At 60.2% G+C, this 18712-nt stretch overlaps 1 protein-coding gene across 1 annotated transcript in view; it reads left to right on the top strand.

Moving 5' to 3' along the window:
- SCARA5 (scavenger receptor class A member 5) overlaps positions 1–15961 on the top strand; it is a 28545-nt gene extending 12584 nt beyond the window's left edge. The window contains exons 5-9 of the mRNA XM_082302415.1: positions 3015–3095; positions 6424–6522; positions 10636–10689; positions 14399–14590; positions 15812–15961. Of these exons, the coding sequence (XP_082158541.1) occupies positions 3015–3095; positions 6424–6522; positions 10636–10689; positions 14399–14590; positions 15812–15948 (563 nt within the window). The 3' untranslated portion in view covers positions 15949–15961. The remainder of the gene's footprint in view (positions 1–3014; positions 3096–6423; positions 6523–10635; positions 10690–14398; positions 14591–15811) is intronic.
- Positions 15962–18712: the final 2751 nt, after the last annotated feature.

The following is an 18712-nucleotide window of genomic DNA, read 5'->3' on the forward strand; positions in this document are numbered from 1 at the left end:
CTCCTGTCCCGTTTCCCGCTGGTTGCACCTGCGCAGCCCCGTGGCTGTTGCTCATTCCTGGTGCTTCCAGCTGGAATTCCAGCTGGAAAGGCTGGGCTGGTGCCGAGGCACTTGTTCCCTTTTCCCAGCTGCTGAGCTGGAGGCGGTGGATGTGGCCGATCCCCAGCAGCTCCAGGAGATCCATCCCCCTGGAACACCAACAGCTCCTGGGGGTCCTTTCCCTCATCCCTTGGGGATGTTGGCTCCCGATCCCTGGTTTTGGGATGCTGGGATCACCCTAACCCCAACTGCTGCGATGTTTCCGTATTTCCCCCCTCCTCGGATCCCTCTTTTCCCTCCCCATCCATGGGAATGATGTCACCTGCTCTGGGATGAAGCCACCAAGGATGGGATCCATCACGGAGCCCGACAGCCCTGGAACTGCTTTATCCCAAAACAAATCCCTTGGCAAGGGCCGGCACCGGATTTAGCAGCCCTGACACATTCCTGGCATCCCAAGCTTCCCTCTGTTCCCATCCCATGGATAATTTTGGAGGCCTTGTGCCCAGCTGGCTCCATCCCAGCTCCAGCTGTCCTTGGGTGAGTCCGCCGTGTTCCCGGACAGATTTGGCTGAGCCATTCCCTGCCTGCCTCAGGGGCCCTTTTCCTTCTCCCAGGTCCTCAGCTCTCCCGGCCTCTGGATCCTGGATCCTGGATTTGGGCGATGGCGGCTTGGGAAGGTCGCCGGGCTCCTCTCCAGCATCCAAGGATTGCTCCAAGCACCTCCCAGGGCTCGGGAAGGACAACACAGACAAATTTTGAGGTCTTGGGAGTCACTGGGTGGGAGAATTCCCGGGATCCACTGCCCGCCTGGATCTGCTGGCGCAATCCCTGGGTGGGATCCCAGCAGGTCCCGAGGGTGACAGGACGGTCCCATCCATCAGAAAATCCTGGGATTGGAGGGTGGGAAGCTGGGATGCAGCAGGAACGGGATTTCCCGGGTGCGAACCTCAGGAGCTGCAGGGTGGGAACAGCTGGGAATGGTCGGGAGCCTCTCCCAGCCGCCCTTCCCAGTTTTCCTTCAGCCCAGCTGCTCCCCGTGTCCCGTCCCAACAGCTGTTCCCGGGGATGGGAGGATGGGACCATCCCTGGCAGAATCCCGGAAAAACCGTGGCTGCCCCATCCCTGGAAGTGTTCATTCCCAGCGTCTGGAGCTCATTCCCTGGGATCTGGAGTCCATTCCCTGAGTCTGGAGTCAATCCACAGGGTCTGGAGTCCATTCCGTGGGATCTGGGATCCATCCCTGGGGTCTGGGGCCCATTCCCTGAGTCTGGAGTAAATCCACAGGGTCTGGAGTCCATTCCGTGGGATCTGGGATCCATCCCTGGGGTCTGGGGCCCATTCCCTGAGTCTGGAGTAAATCCACAGGGTCTGGAGTCCATTCCGTGGGATCTGGGATCCATCCCTGGGGTCTGGGGCCCATTCCCAGGGCCTGGAGTTCATCCCCAGGATCCAGGATCCATCCCCAGGGTCTGGAATCCATTCCCTGGGTCTGCAGCTCATCCCTGGGATCTAGGATCCATCCCCAGAATCTAGGACCCATTCCCAGGGTCTGGAATCCATCCTTAGGATCTGGAGTTCATCTCCATGATCTAGGATCCATCCCGAGGGTCTGAGGTCCATTCCTGGGATTTGAGTCCATCCCCAGGATCTGGAGTACATTCATTCCCAAGGTCTGGGGTCCATCTCCACGCTCTAGGATCCATCCCAGGGTCTGGAGTAGGGTCTGGGATCTATTCCCAGGCTCTGGAATCCATCCCCAGGGTCCAAAGTCTTTCCACAGGGTCTGGGGTCCCTTCCCAGGGTCTGGGGTCCCTTCCCAGGGTTTGGGGTCCCTTTCGAGGATCTGGGGTCCATTCCCCAGGATTTGGGGTCTCTTCCCAGGGTCTGGGCTTCCTTCCCAGGGTCTGGGGTCCATTCCCAGGATTTGGGGTCCATTCCCAGGATTTGGGGTCCATCCCTACATCCCCTCAGCCCCTGGAGCTGTTCGTTCCCTGGGAAGAGGCAGCCAGGGCCAGTGATTCCATCGTTCCCATCGTCCTCTCCTGTCCCTGTCCGTCTCCATCCCGGGACGTTTCCTGGCCTCAAGTCAGGATCCCGCTCCGGATCCCGTTCCGGATCCCGTTCCAGATCCCGCTCTGGATCCCACTCCAGATCCCGCTGATTCCTACAGAGCATTCCCAGATCCCTGATCTGTTAGCGCTGCGCCCGTCCTGGCTCCTCCTGACCCTTTTCCATCACCCACAGCCCTGGCTGGATCTCAGCTTCCCGAATTCCTGCCTTGTAGGATTTCTAGGAAAACACTTCCCAATCCTCCCCCGGGATGGGTGGGAATGACTTCCCGGCCTCTCCCCACCCTGGTTTCTCTCATCCCAGGAGTCTTTTTGTTTCCCATTATTTTTCTCTTCAAATTCCTTCTTCCCATTGTTTCGGCTCCCGATTATTTCCAGCTTTGGGGATTTCACCCTTTGCAGGATGAGGGAGAAAACCTCGGATTGGGATTTTCTGCTCTTTCCTGGGATTTGACCAGAATCCTGCTGTCAATTCTCTCCTAAAGGATCATCTCCAGAATTCCCAAAGGATCAGCCCAGCTGGACATAAGGAAACTGTCCCTAATGGACGATCCTTAAAATCCTTCCCAACCCCCAAAATTCCACGATTCTGTGAACATTCCCAAAAGGCAATTTTTTCCCCTGATTTCTTGCACTTACTCCATTGGGAACATCCCAACTTCTGGCCAAAAGGAGAATTCCCGGAGTCAGCTTCCAGGTGAATTCTCCTGGCGCTCGGAGCGGGTCGGTGGAGCCCAGTTTGGAATTTAAAATCCGAAAACCCCAAAAATTCAAAACCACGGAAAACTGCTCCGGCAGCTCCTTTGTCCCCGCGTTGCTCCTGTGCTTCTTGGAGATCCCTGGATCTCCTGCTGCACATTCCTGAATCCGGGATGGGATTCCCGCCCTCCTGTTGTGTTCCAGGGCCACCGGGACCCAAAGGAGACCGAGGCACGGAAGGGGTGGAGGGAGAGCCTGGACTTCCCGGCCTTCCCGGGCTCCGAGGTAAGGAAAACATTCCCGGTGTCTGGAAAATGCCCCAAAATCCCATCCTGAAATAACCCGGCGGATCCCAAGCCAACGGGACAACTCCCGCTGACTTCCCGACCTGTCCCGTGGGATGTCCCGAGGGAGGTGGGGATGGATCTGCTCTCCCGGATCCTGGAACATCGGTCCTGGAGAGAAAAATGTCATTGCCCACCCGGCTCCAGGAGGATCCAGGCTGATATTCCCGGATTCCAGCGTCTCCCGGGCAGGCTGGAGCAGGAATTGGACACCCCACTCCCAAACTGATCCTCCCAAGGCACCAGAGCTGGAATTGCTGCTGGATCCCCCCAGCAGATCCCGGGAACTCTGAGGCTTTTCCAGGATGTTTCTTCCTATGTCAGTAACGCCAAGGTTCCCCCCCCCCCCCTTCTTAATTCCATTGGTTTCGGGAGGAATTCCATTGGAAGCCACCAGAGGATATTCCCACCCTGAGGAAGACTCAGCTCTGGCTGTTTCTGGTTTTAAGGGATCCCTGGGAATGCCGGCTCTGATTCTGAGGGCAGAGGTGGTGCAGGATCCCACCGGGAACGACTCTGTGTCCCCGGAGGTGATGGGATCCATCCCGCTGGAAGCTCCGATCCACTCGGATCCCGGAGGTGATGGAGCTCCAGGGCTGAGCTGAGGGCTGGATCCAGGTTTGGATTCATATCCAGATCAAGGTCCAGCACAAGGCCCAAGACCAGGCCAGGTCCAGACCTAAGTCCAGATCCAGGTCAAGGTCCAGATCCAGGTCCAGACCCAGATGTGGGTCCAGGTCCAGGACCAGATTCAGGTTTGGATCCATATCCAGGTCAAACTCCAGGTCCAGATCTAAATCCAGATCCAAGTCCAGGTCAAGGTCCAGGTCCAAGACCAAGACTAGGTCCCGGTCAAGGTCCAGATCCAGATCTGGATCCAGGTCAAAGTCCAGGTCCATGTCAAGGTCAAGGTCCAGCTCCAGAACTGGATCCAGAACCAGGCCCAGAACCAGATCGGGATTCAGATCCAGATCCAGGTCAAGGTCCAGAACCAGATGCAGATTCAGGTCCAGATCCAGAACTGGATTCAGGTCCAGATCCAGATCCAAGTCCAGATGCAGACCCAAAGCCAGGTCCAAGTTGAGGTCCAGGATCAGGACCAGATCCACGTCCAGGATCAGGTTCAGATCCAGGTCCAAGTCCAGGTCCAGACCCATTCCTGTTATCCCCTGCTCCAAACCCACCCCATTGGACTCTGGGTGGCAGAGGCAGGTCCAGATCCAGGAGCAGGAGCAGATCCAGGTCCAGGAGCAGATCCAGATCCAGATCCAGATCCAAATCCATCCCTGGTATCCCCTGCTCCAAGGACTCTGGGGCGCCCTGCCCCTGCTGGGATTGCTTTGGGCTCAAACCCTCGGATTTTGGGATCGCTCCCTCCCAGGCCCAGCCAAGCGAGGCAGAGCCAGCCTGGAAATCCGATCTCCCTCGGACAGCCCCTCCAGCTGCCTGAGCTCCTCATCCTTCCCAGCTGGAATTTCTGGCGCTGATGGATTCAGGGCTGTTTTTCTTGGGTGTGACAGCCCTCGGAGTTACTTTGGCTCTTTTCCTCGCTTTTCCTTTTTTTTCCCCATTTTTTTCCTCGTTCAGACAGAAAAACAAAACAATCCCGGGAGGGTTCACCTTCAGGAGGAGCTGTGGGAAGAGCCACGGTTTTTAGGTCTTTTCCTGGAGTTTTTTGGGATGTGGGTGTGACCCTTCGGAGCTGAGAAGGTCGGGTTCAGGTGTATCCCTGGAAAATCCCACGGAAAATCCGCCCCCCTGCCCCACAGAAATCCAGGTCCTGAGCCCTCCTCGGGGTGGACACGGCAAGGAAAGATTGGAGCTCGGGATAATCCCCACCGGAGCTGGGGCTGGAATTGCTCCTGGCAGCTTTTTTCCTCCTAAACCAGAGGAAAATCGGGAGTTTGGTAAAGCCCAGCCCAGGACGGGCGGGAGGAGCGGTGCCAGGGGAATCCAGGGCTCTCTCCTCATGGATGGAGCCAGGCTTGGATGCTGGAGGAGCTTCGGATCCAAGCCCAGCTCAGGCTCTGGATGAGGCCCTGTGGGATCATTCCAGGGGGATCATCCCGAGGTCCCACCAGATCCCGTCTCCAGCACAGGGGTCCTGCCCTCCACCCCAGATCCACAACTAGATCCAGGTCCAGGTTGGGGTCCAGACCCAGACCCAGATCCAGGTCAAGGTCCAGTTCCAGGATCAGGATCATGTCCATGATCAGATCCAGATCCAAGACCAGATCCAGGTCTAGGTCAAAATCCAGTTCCAGGACCAGGAGCAGATCCAGGTCCAGGTTCAGGTTGAGGTCCAGGACCAGATGCAGATCCAGGTCCAGATCCACATCTGGATGCAGGTCAATGTCCAGTTCCAGGATCAGGTCCAGTTCCTGATCCAGATCCAAGTCCAGATGCAGACCCAGGTCCAGGTCAACATCCAGTTCCAGGATCAGGACCAGGTCCAAGACCAGATCCACAACTGGATCCAGGTCCAGGATCAGGTCCAGGATCAGGAGCAGATCCAGGACCAGGATCAGGTCCAAGACCAGATCCACAACTGGATCCAGGTCCAAGTCAAGGTCCAGGATCAGGAGCAGATGCAGGACCAGGATCATGTCCAAGATCAGATCCACAACTGGATCCAGGTCCAGGATCAGGACCAGATCCAGTTCGAGGACCAGGATCAGGTTTACAACCCTGTCCAGATCCAGGACCAGGTCAAGGTCCAGGTCCAGAAACAGGTCCAGGACCAGATCCAGGTCCAGGTCCAGGTCAAGGTCCAGGACCAGATCCAGATCCAGATCCAGGTGCAGGTCCAAGAGCCACGTGGATGGAGGTCACCTCCAAGGCTTGGCTGTGTCCCCTGCGAAGGAATTCCCAAACTACCGCCCCAATTCCCACGTCCCGGAGCTCGGGAATGCTCACATCAGGGGGTTTCATCCAGCTCCTTCTCCAAGAAACATCCGACCCCCCTGGACAGCACGGACTCCTGGGGCTCACGGGGGGCACATCCCGATTCCTTGGGATCTCTTCCCCCCCCTGCATCCCGCTTTTCCTTCCTTGTTCTCCAGCTTCGGCTCCCAGTTGCCTCCATCCGAGCTTTAGGATGCTCAGAGCTTCCTTAGCACCCGGATAAATCCATCCCGTATCCCAGAGAAGTGCAGGAAAAGGATGGCCCGGCCTCTCTGGTGTCTCCCGGTTTTCCTGGACTCCCGGCACATCGGGATTGTGGAATTCTGCTGAAAGCGGCTCATTTTGTGTCCTCGTCCTCATTCCAGGGCTTCCCGGGGAGCGGGGCCCCCCCGGCCCACGCGGATTGAAGGGGGATCAGGGAGACCTCGGCCCTCGCGGCCCCACGGGAATGCGCGGATTCAAAGGTACGGACACGGCTTCCGGCTGGGATCCGCGAGCAAACGGGCTCCAGAGAGCCCGGGATGAGGGGCAGAGTCATGGAGGGGAGAGTGGGGGATCCTCTGGCTCGGGAACCACCTGGAGCTCCTGGAGGAACGGGAATCCCAAAAATTCCTACGCCAAGACCGTTCCATTGAGGAGCAGCAGTGGAGAGGGCCGGGCTCGGAGGGAACGGATGGATTTGGGATGTCCTCCCATTCCATGGGCTCCGTGAGGACCTCCCGGGCTGTGCTCCCACTCTGGGTTCCGGCAGGGATTCGGGAATCGTCTCCTGTTTGTTTTCTGGGCCATTCCTGGCTCGCTCTGGTTTCCCGACTTCCCACACCCGGGAAAACTGTGGGAGTAGGAAGCAGCCGCGCCGGGATTTAGCGGGACACGGCCATCCCTGGACACCTGGGACGGGAAACTCCGTGCCACAACCAAAACTGGGATTGGCAGTCCCAAAAAATGCCCTTTGAGCCTCAAAATTCCTGCTGGGGAGGCAGGAAGGGAAAACACCCCGGGAAGAGCCGGGAGTTGTAGGGAATAGAAACCGGGAGTGGCTTGGATTTGGGATTGGGTGGGAAGGGACCCTAAAGATCCTTTAATTCCTGCCCTCCCAGGTTGCTCCAGGAGGTTGGAAAACCCCTGGATACATCCCTGGAGCAGCGGGAACAGGGATTTTCTCACTGGCCCATGCTGAGAACTCCTTAAATCCCAAATGATCCCAAAAATCCCGGGCTGCTCGAGTTGGGATTCCCCAGCCTGATGCCGGATTTGCTGTGCGAAGAATCATGGAATTGTTGAGGTCGGAAAAGTTCTCCAAGGCCAACCATTCCCAGCCCTGCTCCGTGCCCCCAGGTGCCACATCCCCATGGATTCCAACCCCTCCGGATTGGACTCGATGGCCTCCGGGGGCTTTTCCAACCTTAACAATTCCGTGACCACCTCAAAGCCGCGGGAGGTTCCCGCCGGGAGGAGGAGCCATTCCCAGAACCCATCAGCATCCCGGGGATCCCTCCTGTCCCACACGGATGGGGGTCACTGCCAGCGCTCCGGTGTCCATCCCCACCTCCCTGCCCCCGGAGATCGGGAACGTCGGGCTCAGGGGTTCATCCAACCCCTTTTCCAAGGAAAATCCGACCCCTCTGGCAGCATTCGGGCACTTTAGGGGATTCTCTGGGATTTATGGGAAGCAGACCCGGAGGCGGGCACGGATCCAAAGCCAGGCTTTGCCTGAAATCCCGCGTTTCTGCAGGACTTGTCTTACCCTGCTCCGGGGACCTCCCTCCGAGCACAGGAGGCCTCGGTTCCCTGGGAATTGCATCCCAGGAATCCTGGAATGGGGTTTTTAGGTGTGGAGGAGGGTCCTCATGGAAAATTCCAGGTTTAAACCTCTCCCGGAACAGCTTTTCCCACAGCAGATTCCTGAGTCTTTTCCCTTGTTGGTGTTTTCCCATTTTGGATGGATTTTCCCTCAAAATGACCTCGGTGGAGGATTTTTTTTTTTTCCCCTCCATTCCAAATGGGAAAAATTGTTCTGGGAAGTGAGGACAGGTCCGTCCTCCCCCACTTTTCCATGGAAAAGGCTGTGCAGGGAACACACTCAGGAGGAAAAGGCAGGAAAGACTCAAGGTGGGGCCGGTGATTTAGGGATAAACTGGGGGGAAAAGAGAAAATTCCTTCTGAACATCCCTGGGGAGGAGTTTTTGGGAATGTTCCTGGAAGCAGAACCTGAATCTGCTGGGAAAATGGGAATTGGTGGATTCTCCAGGGGCTTTTCCCAAGATTTTGGGGAGCCGTCAATCCCTGCAGATCCGTGGGAAGGGCTGAGGGTCGCTGTCCCTGTGTCTGGCCCTAAATTCTGTGCACAATCCCAAAAAAAAAAGATGGGAAAATGGCCTGGAACACCTTGGAGCTTGCTGGGGAAGACCAGGAGAGGCTTCTCCCAAATTCCCGGGCTCTGTCCCAGCCCTGGGGCTCTCTCCGGGCTCACAGGGAATCTGATCCCATTTTTGGGATGTTCTCCAGCCCCAACACCTCAGAGAGCCGGAGTCACCAAGTTATTCCCACCAGAGAATCCCGGGAAGAGAGGAGAGATGGGAAAAGGGGGAAAGAAGGAGAAGGAGAAGCTGGGGCTGCCTCTGGATCCCGGGAAGTGTCCGAGGGAAGTTTGGAGCAGCCTGGGATCATCGTGGGGTTGGAATGGGATGGGATTGAAGGTCCCAACGCATTCCGGGATTCCCGGATTATTGCTGCTCTCGGGGAGGTACCTGGGAAAAGTTGGGGATTCAGGGGTGGGAATTCTCTTCCACCTCCCCCAATGATCCCAGGCTGCTCCAAGCTTTCCCTGGACACTGCCAGGGATCCAGGGATTCTCTGGGAATTCCAGCCCTCCCAGCCGGGAATTCCTTCCCAAGATCCCACCCCGAGCTCCCCTTTCCCACTGGGAAGCCATTCCCTGCCTCCTGCCCCTCCAGCCCTTTCCCAAATCCCAGCTCTCCTGGAGCCCCTTTAGGCTCGGGAAGGGGCTCCGAGGATTCCCTGGATCCTTCCCTTCTCCAGGTGAACATTCCCAGCTCTCCCAGCCCTTGGAGCAGCTCCATGGCCTCCTCGGGAATGGCTCCTTCGGGAGTCGGGATCCCGGAGCTGGAGCAGAGGGGCCGATCCCCCTTTCCCTGCTGCTCAAACTTTGGGATCCCCCCAAGACGAGGCCGCTTCCCGGATCGTTCCGACCTCTCCCTCCCCCGTTTTGGGGACGAACCCATCAAACCCGGAATTTCGCCTTCCCAGTCCCCTTTTCCCTGTGCCGGCCGGGCTGGATGTGAGGAGCCGGGGCTGCTCCCGCATCCCGACCCCATCCCGTGCCGGAGCCGCATCCCTGGCCCCATTCCCGCTGCCGAGGGGGGGTTTCCATCTGGATCCCATCAGCTCCAGGCCGCTTTCCCTCATCCCACGCAGCTGCGCCCGCCCGCGGGACCAATCCCGCTCTCCCGGAGCCTCCCAGGGAAAGGGCAGGAATTTCCTGCCCGGCTCTTTTTTTCCTTGGGGATCGTTTGAGATCCGATGTTTTCCTTTTTCCCGGATTCCGGAGCCTCTCCGGGCGTTGTTTGTTGTTCCTGGAGACCGAGGAGGAGCAGGAGAAGCATCCCTGACCCCTTCCCTTGGGCTCAGGCCGGGCTTAGCCAAGCCGGGCTCAGCAAATCCGAGCCCACGGCCTCGCTCGGGGCCTGGAAAACCCGGGAATGAGGGAGGAGGAACGTCCGGGAGAGCCAAGGAATGACGGAGCTCGTTAGCGAGGTCGTTATGGGATATGGGATCATTTTTGGGATACGGAATCCTTCCCGGGACATCGAACGGGCGCGGCCGTTCCGGCAGCCGCTCCCGACCCCCGGCATCGCCCTTTTCCATGGATCCGGGGCTGGGAGCAGCGAAGCTCCTCGGGAGGAGGGATCGGAGCTTCCTCAGGGATTTGGGGGGAAGCCACATCCCCACCCCGACCCCAAAGCGAAGCGGTTTTAGCCTCAAAATGGGATTTTCAGCCCCAATTTGGGATTTTCAGCCCCAATTTGGGATTTTCAGCCCCAATTTGGGATTTTTTACGCCCAATTTGGGATTTTCACCCCCAATTTGGGATTTTCATCCCCTAATTGGGATTTTCAGCCCCAAAATGGGATTTTTTATGCCCAATTTGGGATTTTCAGCCCCAAAATGGGATTTTCAGCCCCAAAATGGGATTTTCACCCCTAAATCGGGATTTTCACGCCCTAAATCGGGATTTTCACGCCCTAAATCGGGATTTTCACGCCCTAAATTGGGATTTTTCAGCCCTAAATTGGGATTTTTCAGCCCTAAATTGGGATTTTCACCTCCCGTTCGGGACTTTCACCCCCAAATCCAGGCTTTTGTTGCCTTTATGGGGTCTGCAGTCAGGAATGGGCTCTTCGGGATGGGGGAATTCCAGGACCGCCAGCCCCTTCGTCTCCCCACCGCCACAGGGACGCATTCCCGGAGGATTTTTGGGATTTCCCATCCTGCCGTGCCGTCCCTCTGGAGCAGGGACGGGAAATTCCAACAATTCCGGCTCTTTCTCCTCGCAGGCGACCGTGGCCCCAAAGGGGACAAGGGCGACCGAGGCGCTGCTGGTGGCACAGGTGAGTTCCGGGTGGTCTCCACGGCGATCCCAGCACGGATTTTGTGGAATTCTTTGGGAATTGGGAGCCTGTGGGGGGAAATTCCTGATGCAAAGATGCTGGGAAAACCATCCTGGGGTTTTTCCTGCGCGGGCGAGGAGGAGCCGGAGCCGGAGGGAGGTGGGAGGGATGGTGGGATCGGGAAAGGACCGGGAATGCCGGAGGGAAGAGGCCGGGAATGCCGGTGGTTTCCTCCGGGCTTGGGACACCCTTCCGGCCACTCCAGGGATATCCCAGCCTGGGGACATTCCCATGGAATCCCAGGGACATCTGATCCTGGAGTTTGGAGGATTCCCAGGAACTGCAGGCTCCAAAACTGCCCCGGGCTGGGCTGGAACTGGTTTGGGAGGGGATTTTTTGGGAATTCTTGGCTTTTCCGAGCTCTCCAAGCAGAGGCCGTGGAAGGGCCGTGGCCGGGATGAGCTCCATGGATTTCTGAGGAGCCCTGGCCCTGATTTCTGGGAACATCCCGGCCCCGGCTGGATCCGTGCCCTGGCTGCCCAACCCTTCCCATGATGAGACCGGGATCCCGGAGCGGGAATGAGGACTTTGGGAATGCCGAGCTGCTCCTGGGTTCTCACTCCAGGGCACGGGGGCGGCTCTGGAGGCAGAGCCGGAGGCTCCGTGTGGGAATTGGCTCCATGTGGGAATTGGCTCCATGTGGGAATTGCGCTTTCCGGGGGCTCCGCGTCCCGCTGAGCCGCTGCTTTCCCGGGGATTTCCCTTGGGATGCTCCAGGGGGTGGAGGGACAATGATCCCAAAGCCACGGAATTCCCGGGAGCCGGGAGAGGAGGCGGGAAAGGCTCCCGGAACGCACGGAGCCGGGCGGGTGAAGGAAAAGCGCCGCTCCCTTTGGGATCCCGGTTTTCCCCGGCCTCATCCCTGGAGCTGGGCGGTCCCGGAGCCCCCGGGGTTGGTTTGGCAGGAGCGGCTCCAGGAATTCTCTGGAGCTCCAGGAAAGTGTCCGGCTCCATCCAGGCCTGGAACGACAGCTGGGATGGGCCGGGAGCGGTTCCATGGGCGGGAGGAGATCCCGGGAACGGGGATGGGGCGGAGGTCGCGGCATCCCAAACAATCCCCGGGATGCGGGCAGGGACAAGGGCGGGGAGGAGGCTCCGGGATTCATCCCTCCGGACCCGCCGGCATTCCAGAGCCTTGTCCCGAGCCTGACCCCGGCCGGCCCGGGAAGAGGGGGATGGATCCGGGGCCATGGAAGGACTTCGCGTCCTGGAGGCCAGCGGGAGACGAGGCCCCGCTGGGAACGAGCCAGGGAAAACCCGGAGCCTGAAACCCGGGAAAAACAGCTCTGGGAATTCCGGCCAGATCCCAGAATGTTCCGTTAACCCCGCAGCTGCCGGCTCCGGGAGCAGGGAACGGGCTGGGGTGGGAATGGCGGGAGAGGGAAAAGCCGGGTCCTCCCTTCCCGGGCTGGTGGGAGCAGGGTGGACATTCCCAAACCCCTGCTGGACATTCCCAAACCCCTGCTGGACATTCCCAACCCCTGCTGGAAATTCCCAACCCTCTGCCGGACATTCCCAACCCTCTGCTGGAAATTCCCAACCCTCTGCTGGACATTCCCAAACCCCTGCTGGACATTCCCAACCTCTGCTGGACATTCCCAACCTCTGCTGGACATTCCCAACCTCTGCTGGAAATTCCCAACCCCTGCCGGACATTCCCAAACCCCTGCCGGACATTCCCAAACCTCTGCCGGACATTCCCAAACCTCTGCTGGACATTCCCAAACCCCTGTTGGACATTCCCAAACCTCTGCCGGACATTCCCAAACCTCTGCTGGACATTCCCAAACCCCTGTTGGACATTCCCAAACCCCTGCCGGACATTCCCAAACCTCTGCTGGACATTCCCACCCCCTGCCGGACATTCCCACCCCCTGCCGGACATTCCCGACCTCTGCTGGACATTCCCAAACCCTGCTGGACATTCCCAACCCTCTGCTGGACATTCCCAAACCCTGCTGGACATTCCCAACCCTCTGCTGGACATTCCCACCCATGGTTGGACATTCCCAGCCTGGGAATGTTCCAGAGTCCCCTGGAGATGCCTCACCTGGTGCTTCTTCCCTACGGAGAAGGCGCAGGAAATGCTCCGAGGTGGGGCAGGAGCATCCCTGGAGATGCCACCATGGATGGCACCATCCCTTGGAGATGCCACATCCCTGGAGATGCCGCATCCCTGGAGATGTCACCATCCCTTGGAGATGCCACCATGGATGCCACATCCCTTGGAGATGCCACCATCCCTTGGAGATGCCACCATCCCTTGGAGATGTCACCATGGATGGCACATCCCTTGGAGATGCCACATCCCTGGAGATGCCACATCCTTTGGAGATGCCACATCCCTGGAGCTGCCACCATGGATGGCACCATCCCTTGGAGATGCCACCATCCCTTGGGATGTCACCATGGATGCCACCATGGATGGCACCATCCCTTGGAGATGCCACATCCTTTGGGATGTCACCATCCCCTAGAGATGCCATCATCCCCGGAGATGGCACCATCCCTTGGGATGTCACCATGGATGGCACCATCCCTTGGAGATGCCACATCCCTTGGAGATGCCACCATCCCTTGGGATGTCACCATGGATGGCACCATCCCTTGGAGATGCCACATCCCTTGGAGATGCCACCATCCCTTGGGATGTCACCATGGATGGCACCATCCCTTGGAGATGCCGCATCCCTGGAGATGCCACATCCCCGGAGATGCCACCATCCCTTGGGATGTCACCATGGATGGCACCATCCCTTGGAGATGCCACCATCTCTGGAGATTCCACCATGGATGGCACCATCCCTTGGAGATGCCACATCCTTTGGGATGTCACCATCCCCTAGAGATGCCATCATCCCCGGAGATGCCACCATCCCTTGGGATGTCACCATGGATGCCACATCCCTTGGAGATGCCACCATCTCTTGGGATGCCACTATGGATGGCACCATCCCTTGGAGATGCCACATCCCTGGAGATGCCACATCCCCGGAGATGCCACCATCCCTTGGGATGTCACCATGGATGGCACCATCCCTTGGAGATGGCACATCCCCGGAGATGCCACCATCTCTTGGGATGTCACCATGGATGCCACATCCCTTGGAGATGCCACCATCCCTTGGGATGCCACTATGGATGGCACCATCCCTTGGAGATGCCACATCCCTTGGGATGCCACCATGGATGGCACCATCCCTTGGAGATGCCACATCCCTTGGAGATGCCACATCCCCGGAGATGCCACCATCTCTTGGGATGCCACCATCTCTGGAGATGCCACCATGGATGGCACCATCCCTTGGAGATGCCACCATCCCTTGGGATGTCACCATGGATGCCACCATGGATGCCACCATCCCTTGGAGATGCCACCATCCCTTGGAGATGCCACCATCCCTTGGAGATGCCACCATGGCTGCCACATCCCTGGAGATGCCACATCCCTTGGAGATGCCACCATGGCTGCCACATCCCTGGAGATGCCACATCCCTTGGAGATGCCACCATGGCTGCCACATCCCTGGAGATGCCACATCCCTTGGAGATGCCACCATGGCTGCCACATCCCTGGAGATGCCACATCCCTGGAGATGCCGCATCCCATGGGACACCACCAGGGCTGACCCCGGCATTCCCGCGGCAGCTCCGCAGGAGGGCTCCGTCCGCCTGGTGAACGGCTCGGGGCCGCACGAGGGCCGCCTGGAGATCTTCCACGAGCGCCGCTGGGGCTCCGTGTGCGACGACGGCTGGGACGGCCGCGACGGCGACGTGGTGTGCCGCATGCTGGGCTTCCGCGGCGCCGCCGACGTCTTCCGCATGGCGCGCTTCGGCCAAGGTGGGCACCTGGGAATGCTGCTCCATCCCGGGAATGCTGCTCCATCCCGGGAACGCGGCACCGTGACGGCTCCCCAGGGAATGGGGCCGTTCCCGACGCTGCCGGAGCTCCGGGAGAGTTCGGGTGGCGGGGATGGGGTGGGGGTTTTGGGGCGTGGGGGTTGGATTTGGTGCCGATGGATCTCATCCGACTCTGGAGATTCCGGAATTGCTTTGGATTCCTTGAGTTGGTGCTGGAGGTTCTCCGGGCTGGTGGATCCCGAGAAAGCCGCTCCGGGAGTGCAGCCGGAGCCTCGCGGAGCTGCCGTCCCTCATTCCCGCCTCGGGAGGCCTCGGGATGGGTGTTCCCACCACTGCTCCGTGCTCCGTCCAGCCCGGCCTGGGACATTCCAGGGATCCAGGGGCAGCCAGGGATTCTCTGGGAATTCCAGCCCAGCCGGGAATTCCTTCCCAAGATCCCAGCCCGAGCTGCCCTTTCCCAGGGAAATCCCTCCATTCCCGCCTCTCCCAGCCTGCCATTGGATCCAGCCCCATCCCGACTCCTCTGCGGGAAGGAATTCCGGCCTCCAGGCCCTTCCCTGGCAATCTCGGCACTCCAGGAAGGCTCTCCCTTCCCTTTCCCATGCCCGACTTCCAGAAAAACCCCTGGCCATGGATTCGGAGCCTCCTGGATCCCAGAATCCCGGAATGCTTTGGCTGGGATCCACGCAGCTTCAATCCCATCCCATTCCAAGGCCGGCACCTCCCCCGATGATCCCAGGCTGCTCCAGCCTTTCCTTGGGCACTACCAGGGATCCGGGCATTCCCTGGCAATTCCAGCCCAGCCGGGAATTCCTTCCCAAGATCCCACCCCGAGCTCCCCTTTCCCACTGGGAAGCCACTCCCTGTTTCCCATCCCTTTATCCCAAATCCCAGCTCTCCCGGAGCCCCTTCAGGCTCAGGCAGCGCCTCCGAGGATTCCCCGGACCCTTCCCTTCTCCAGCCGAACATTCCCATTCTCCCCACACGTTTTGCCCGTGCCCCATTCCCGGCCGCACCCCCCAAATCCCAGGAACACCCGGCAAGACCTCAGGAACATCCCAGAAATCCCCACCCTCGGGATCCACCATTCCCGGGCCTCTTCCCACCCCAGCGACCTCTCCGAGCGCCGCGATCGGGGCCGCTCCCGGGATCCGCTCGGGGAGCTCCCGGTGGATCCATGGATCTTCCCGACCCTCCGCAGGCACCGGGAAGATTTGGATGGACGACGTCTCCTGCTCGGGCACCGAGGATTCCCTGGAGCTCTGCGGATTTTCGGGATGGGGCCGCACCAACTGCGGCCACGCCGAGGACGCCGGCGTGCGCTGCCTGACCCCCTGAGCCACCCCAAACCCCAAACCCCAAACCCCAAAGGGGCCGCGGGGCTCATCCCAACCCCTGGATCCCGACCGGGAATGGGATCATCCCGAGGGAAATAAAGGCGCTGATTCGTCCCTGGTGGGGCAAAGAGAGATCGGGGATTGGGGGGATTGGGAGGGTTTATGGGGGATTGGGGGGGATCTGGGGGGGTTTGTGGGGCTATTGGGGGCTTATGGGGCAGTTTATGGGGGATTGGGGGGGTTATGGGGCGGTTTTATGGGGAGTTTATGGGGGTTATGGGGATTTGGGGGGGTTTATGGGGGGTTTATTGGGGGTTTATGGGGGATTGAGGGGGTTATGGGGCGGTTTATGGGGGTCTGGGGGGGTTTGGGGGCCTTTATGGGGGGTTTATGGGGGTTTTATGGGGGTTTTGGGGGGGGGTTGGGGCTTTATGGGGGATTGGGGGGATCTGGGGTGTTTATGGGGGGCTTATGGGGGGTCTGGGGGGATTTATGGGGGTTTGGGGGTTTTTTTTGGGGGGGTTTATGGGGCTTGGGGGGGTTTTTGGGGGGTTTATGGGGCGGTTTATGGGGGTTTGTGGGAATCTGGGGGGGTTTATGGGGTTTTATGGGGGTTTTGGGGGGGGGTTGGGGCTTTATGGGGGACTGGGGGGATCTGGGGGGGTTTATGGGGGGCTTATGGGGGGTCTGGGGGGATTTATGGGGGTTTGGGGGGTTTTTTTGGGGGGGGTTTTGGGGGGTTTATGGGGCGGTTTATGGGGGTTTGTGGGAATCTGGGGGGGTTTATGGGGGTTTATGGGGGGTTATGGGGATTTGGGGGGGTTTATGGGGGGTTTATTGGGGGTTTATGGGGTTTGGTGGGGTTATGGGGCGGTTTATGGGGGTCTGGGGGGCTTTATGGGGGGTTTATGGGGGTTTTGGGGTGGGTTTAGGGGGGTTTATGGGGTCTGGGAGCTGTGGGGGGGGGGTCAGACAGTTCTGGGCCTTTATGGGGCCGGGGGGTGACGGAGCGGGCGGGGTTCGTGGGGGGGGCTCCAGGGACCCTCCAGAGACCCCCACAAAGCCCCTGAGGACCCCCCCAGCTCCCAGCGAGCCCCCGGAGCGCCCCAAAAAAGCTTCGGGAACCCCCCAAAAACCCCGCGGGCTCCCCGGGACCGCCCCAGGCCACGCCCACCCCGCCTTGGCCACGCCCCCAGCCCAGGCCACGCCCACATTGGCCACGCCCCCAGTTCAGGGCACGCCCCCCGCCGACCCGCGCGGGTCTGGCCACGCCCACATCCGCACCCATTTCCATATATGGATGTGGTCACGCCCCTTCCCGGAAGGGGCGGGGCCGGGGCGCGCGCGCGCGCGGGATTCGAAAGGGGCGCCCGGTAACGGCCGGGAGCGGGAAAAGGAGCCGGGAATAGCCCGGGATCGGCACCGGGAGCGGGAAAAGGAGCCGGGAATAGCCCGGGATCGGCACCGGGAGCGGGAAAAGGAGCCGGGAATAGCCCGGGATCGGGAAAAGGAGCCGGGAATAGCCCGGGATCGGCACCGGGAGCGGGAAAAGGAGCCGGGAATTGCCCGGGAGCGGGAAAAGGAGCCGGGAATAGCCCGGGATCGGCACCGGGAGCGGGAAAAGGAGCCCGGAATTGCCCGGGAGCGGGAAAAGGAGCCGGGAATAGCCCGGGATCGGCACCGGGAGCGGGAAAAGGAGCCGGGAATTGCCCGGGAGCGGGAAAAGGAGCCGGGAATAGCCCGGGATCGGCACCGGGAGCGGGAAAAGGAGCCGGGAATTGCCCGGGAGCGGGAAAAGGAGCCGGGAATAGCCCGGGATCGGCACCGGGAGCGGGAAAAGGAGCCCGGAATTGCCCGGGAGCGGGAAAAGGAGCCGGGAATAGCCCGGGATCGGCACCGGGAGCGGGAAAAGGAGCCGGGAATTGCCCGGGAGCGGGAAAAGGAGCCGGGAATAGCCCGGGATCGGCACCGGGAGCGGGAAAAGGAGCCCGGAATTGCCCGGGAGCGGGAAAAGGAGCCGGGAATCGCCCGGGATCGGGAAAAGGAGCCGGGAATCGCCCGGGAGCGGGAAAAGGAGCCGGGAATAGCCCGGGATCGGCACCGGGAGCGGGAAAAGGAGCCGGGAATCGCCCGGGAGCGGGAAAAGGAGCCGGGAATAGCCCGGGAGCGGGAAAAGGAGCCGGGAATCGCCCGGGAGCGGGAAAAGGAGCCCCGGGATCGGCACCGGGAGCGGGAAAAGGAGCCGGGAATCGCCCGGGATCGGCACCGGGAGAGGGAAAAGGAGCCGGGAATCGCCCGGTAACGGCCGGGAGCGGGAAAAGGAGCCGGGAATCGCCCGGGATCGGGAAAAGGAGCCGGAAATCGCCCGGGATCGGCACCGGGAGAGGGAAAAGGAGCCCGGAATTGCTCGGGAGCGGGAAAAGGAGCCGGGAATCGCCCGGGATCGGCACCGGGAGCGGGAAAAGGAGCCGGGAATCGCCCGGGATCGGTACCGGGAGCGGGAAAAGGAGCCGGGAATCGCCCGGGATCAGCACCGGGAGCGGGAAGAGGATCCCGGAATTCCCTTGGCTCGGTCCCCGCACGCCGCGAACCCCGGACCGAGGTGGGACCCGCGGGGTTTTCCTGGGAACCCCCCGGATCTGGGATTCTCCCCTCCCCCCAACTGGGGCCCCCCCAATTCCCGGATCTGGGACATCCCAAGCCCGGACCCCCCATCCCTGCTCTGGGATCCCCAAACTGGGACCTCCCCCCTTCCCCAATTCCCA

The sequence above is a fragment of the Coloeus monedula genome (assembly GCF_965178545.1).
Source record: "Coloeus monedula genome assembly, chromosome: 2".
Lineage (NCBI taxonomy): Eukaryota > Metazoa > Chordata > Aves > Passeriformes > Corvidae > Coloeus > Coloeus monedula.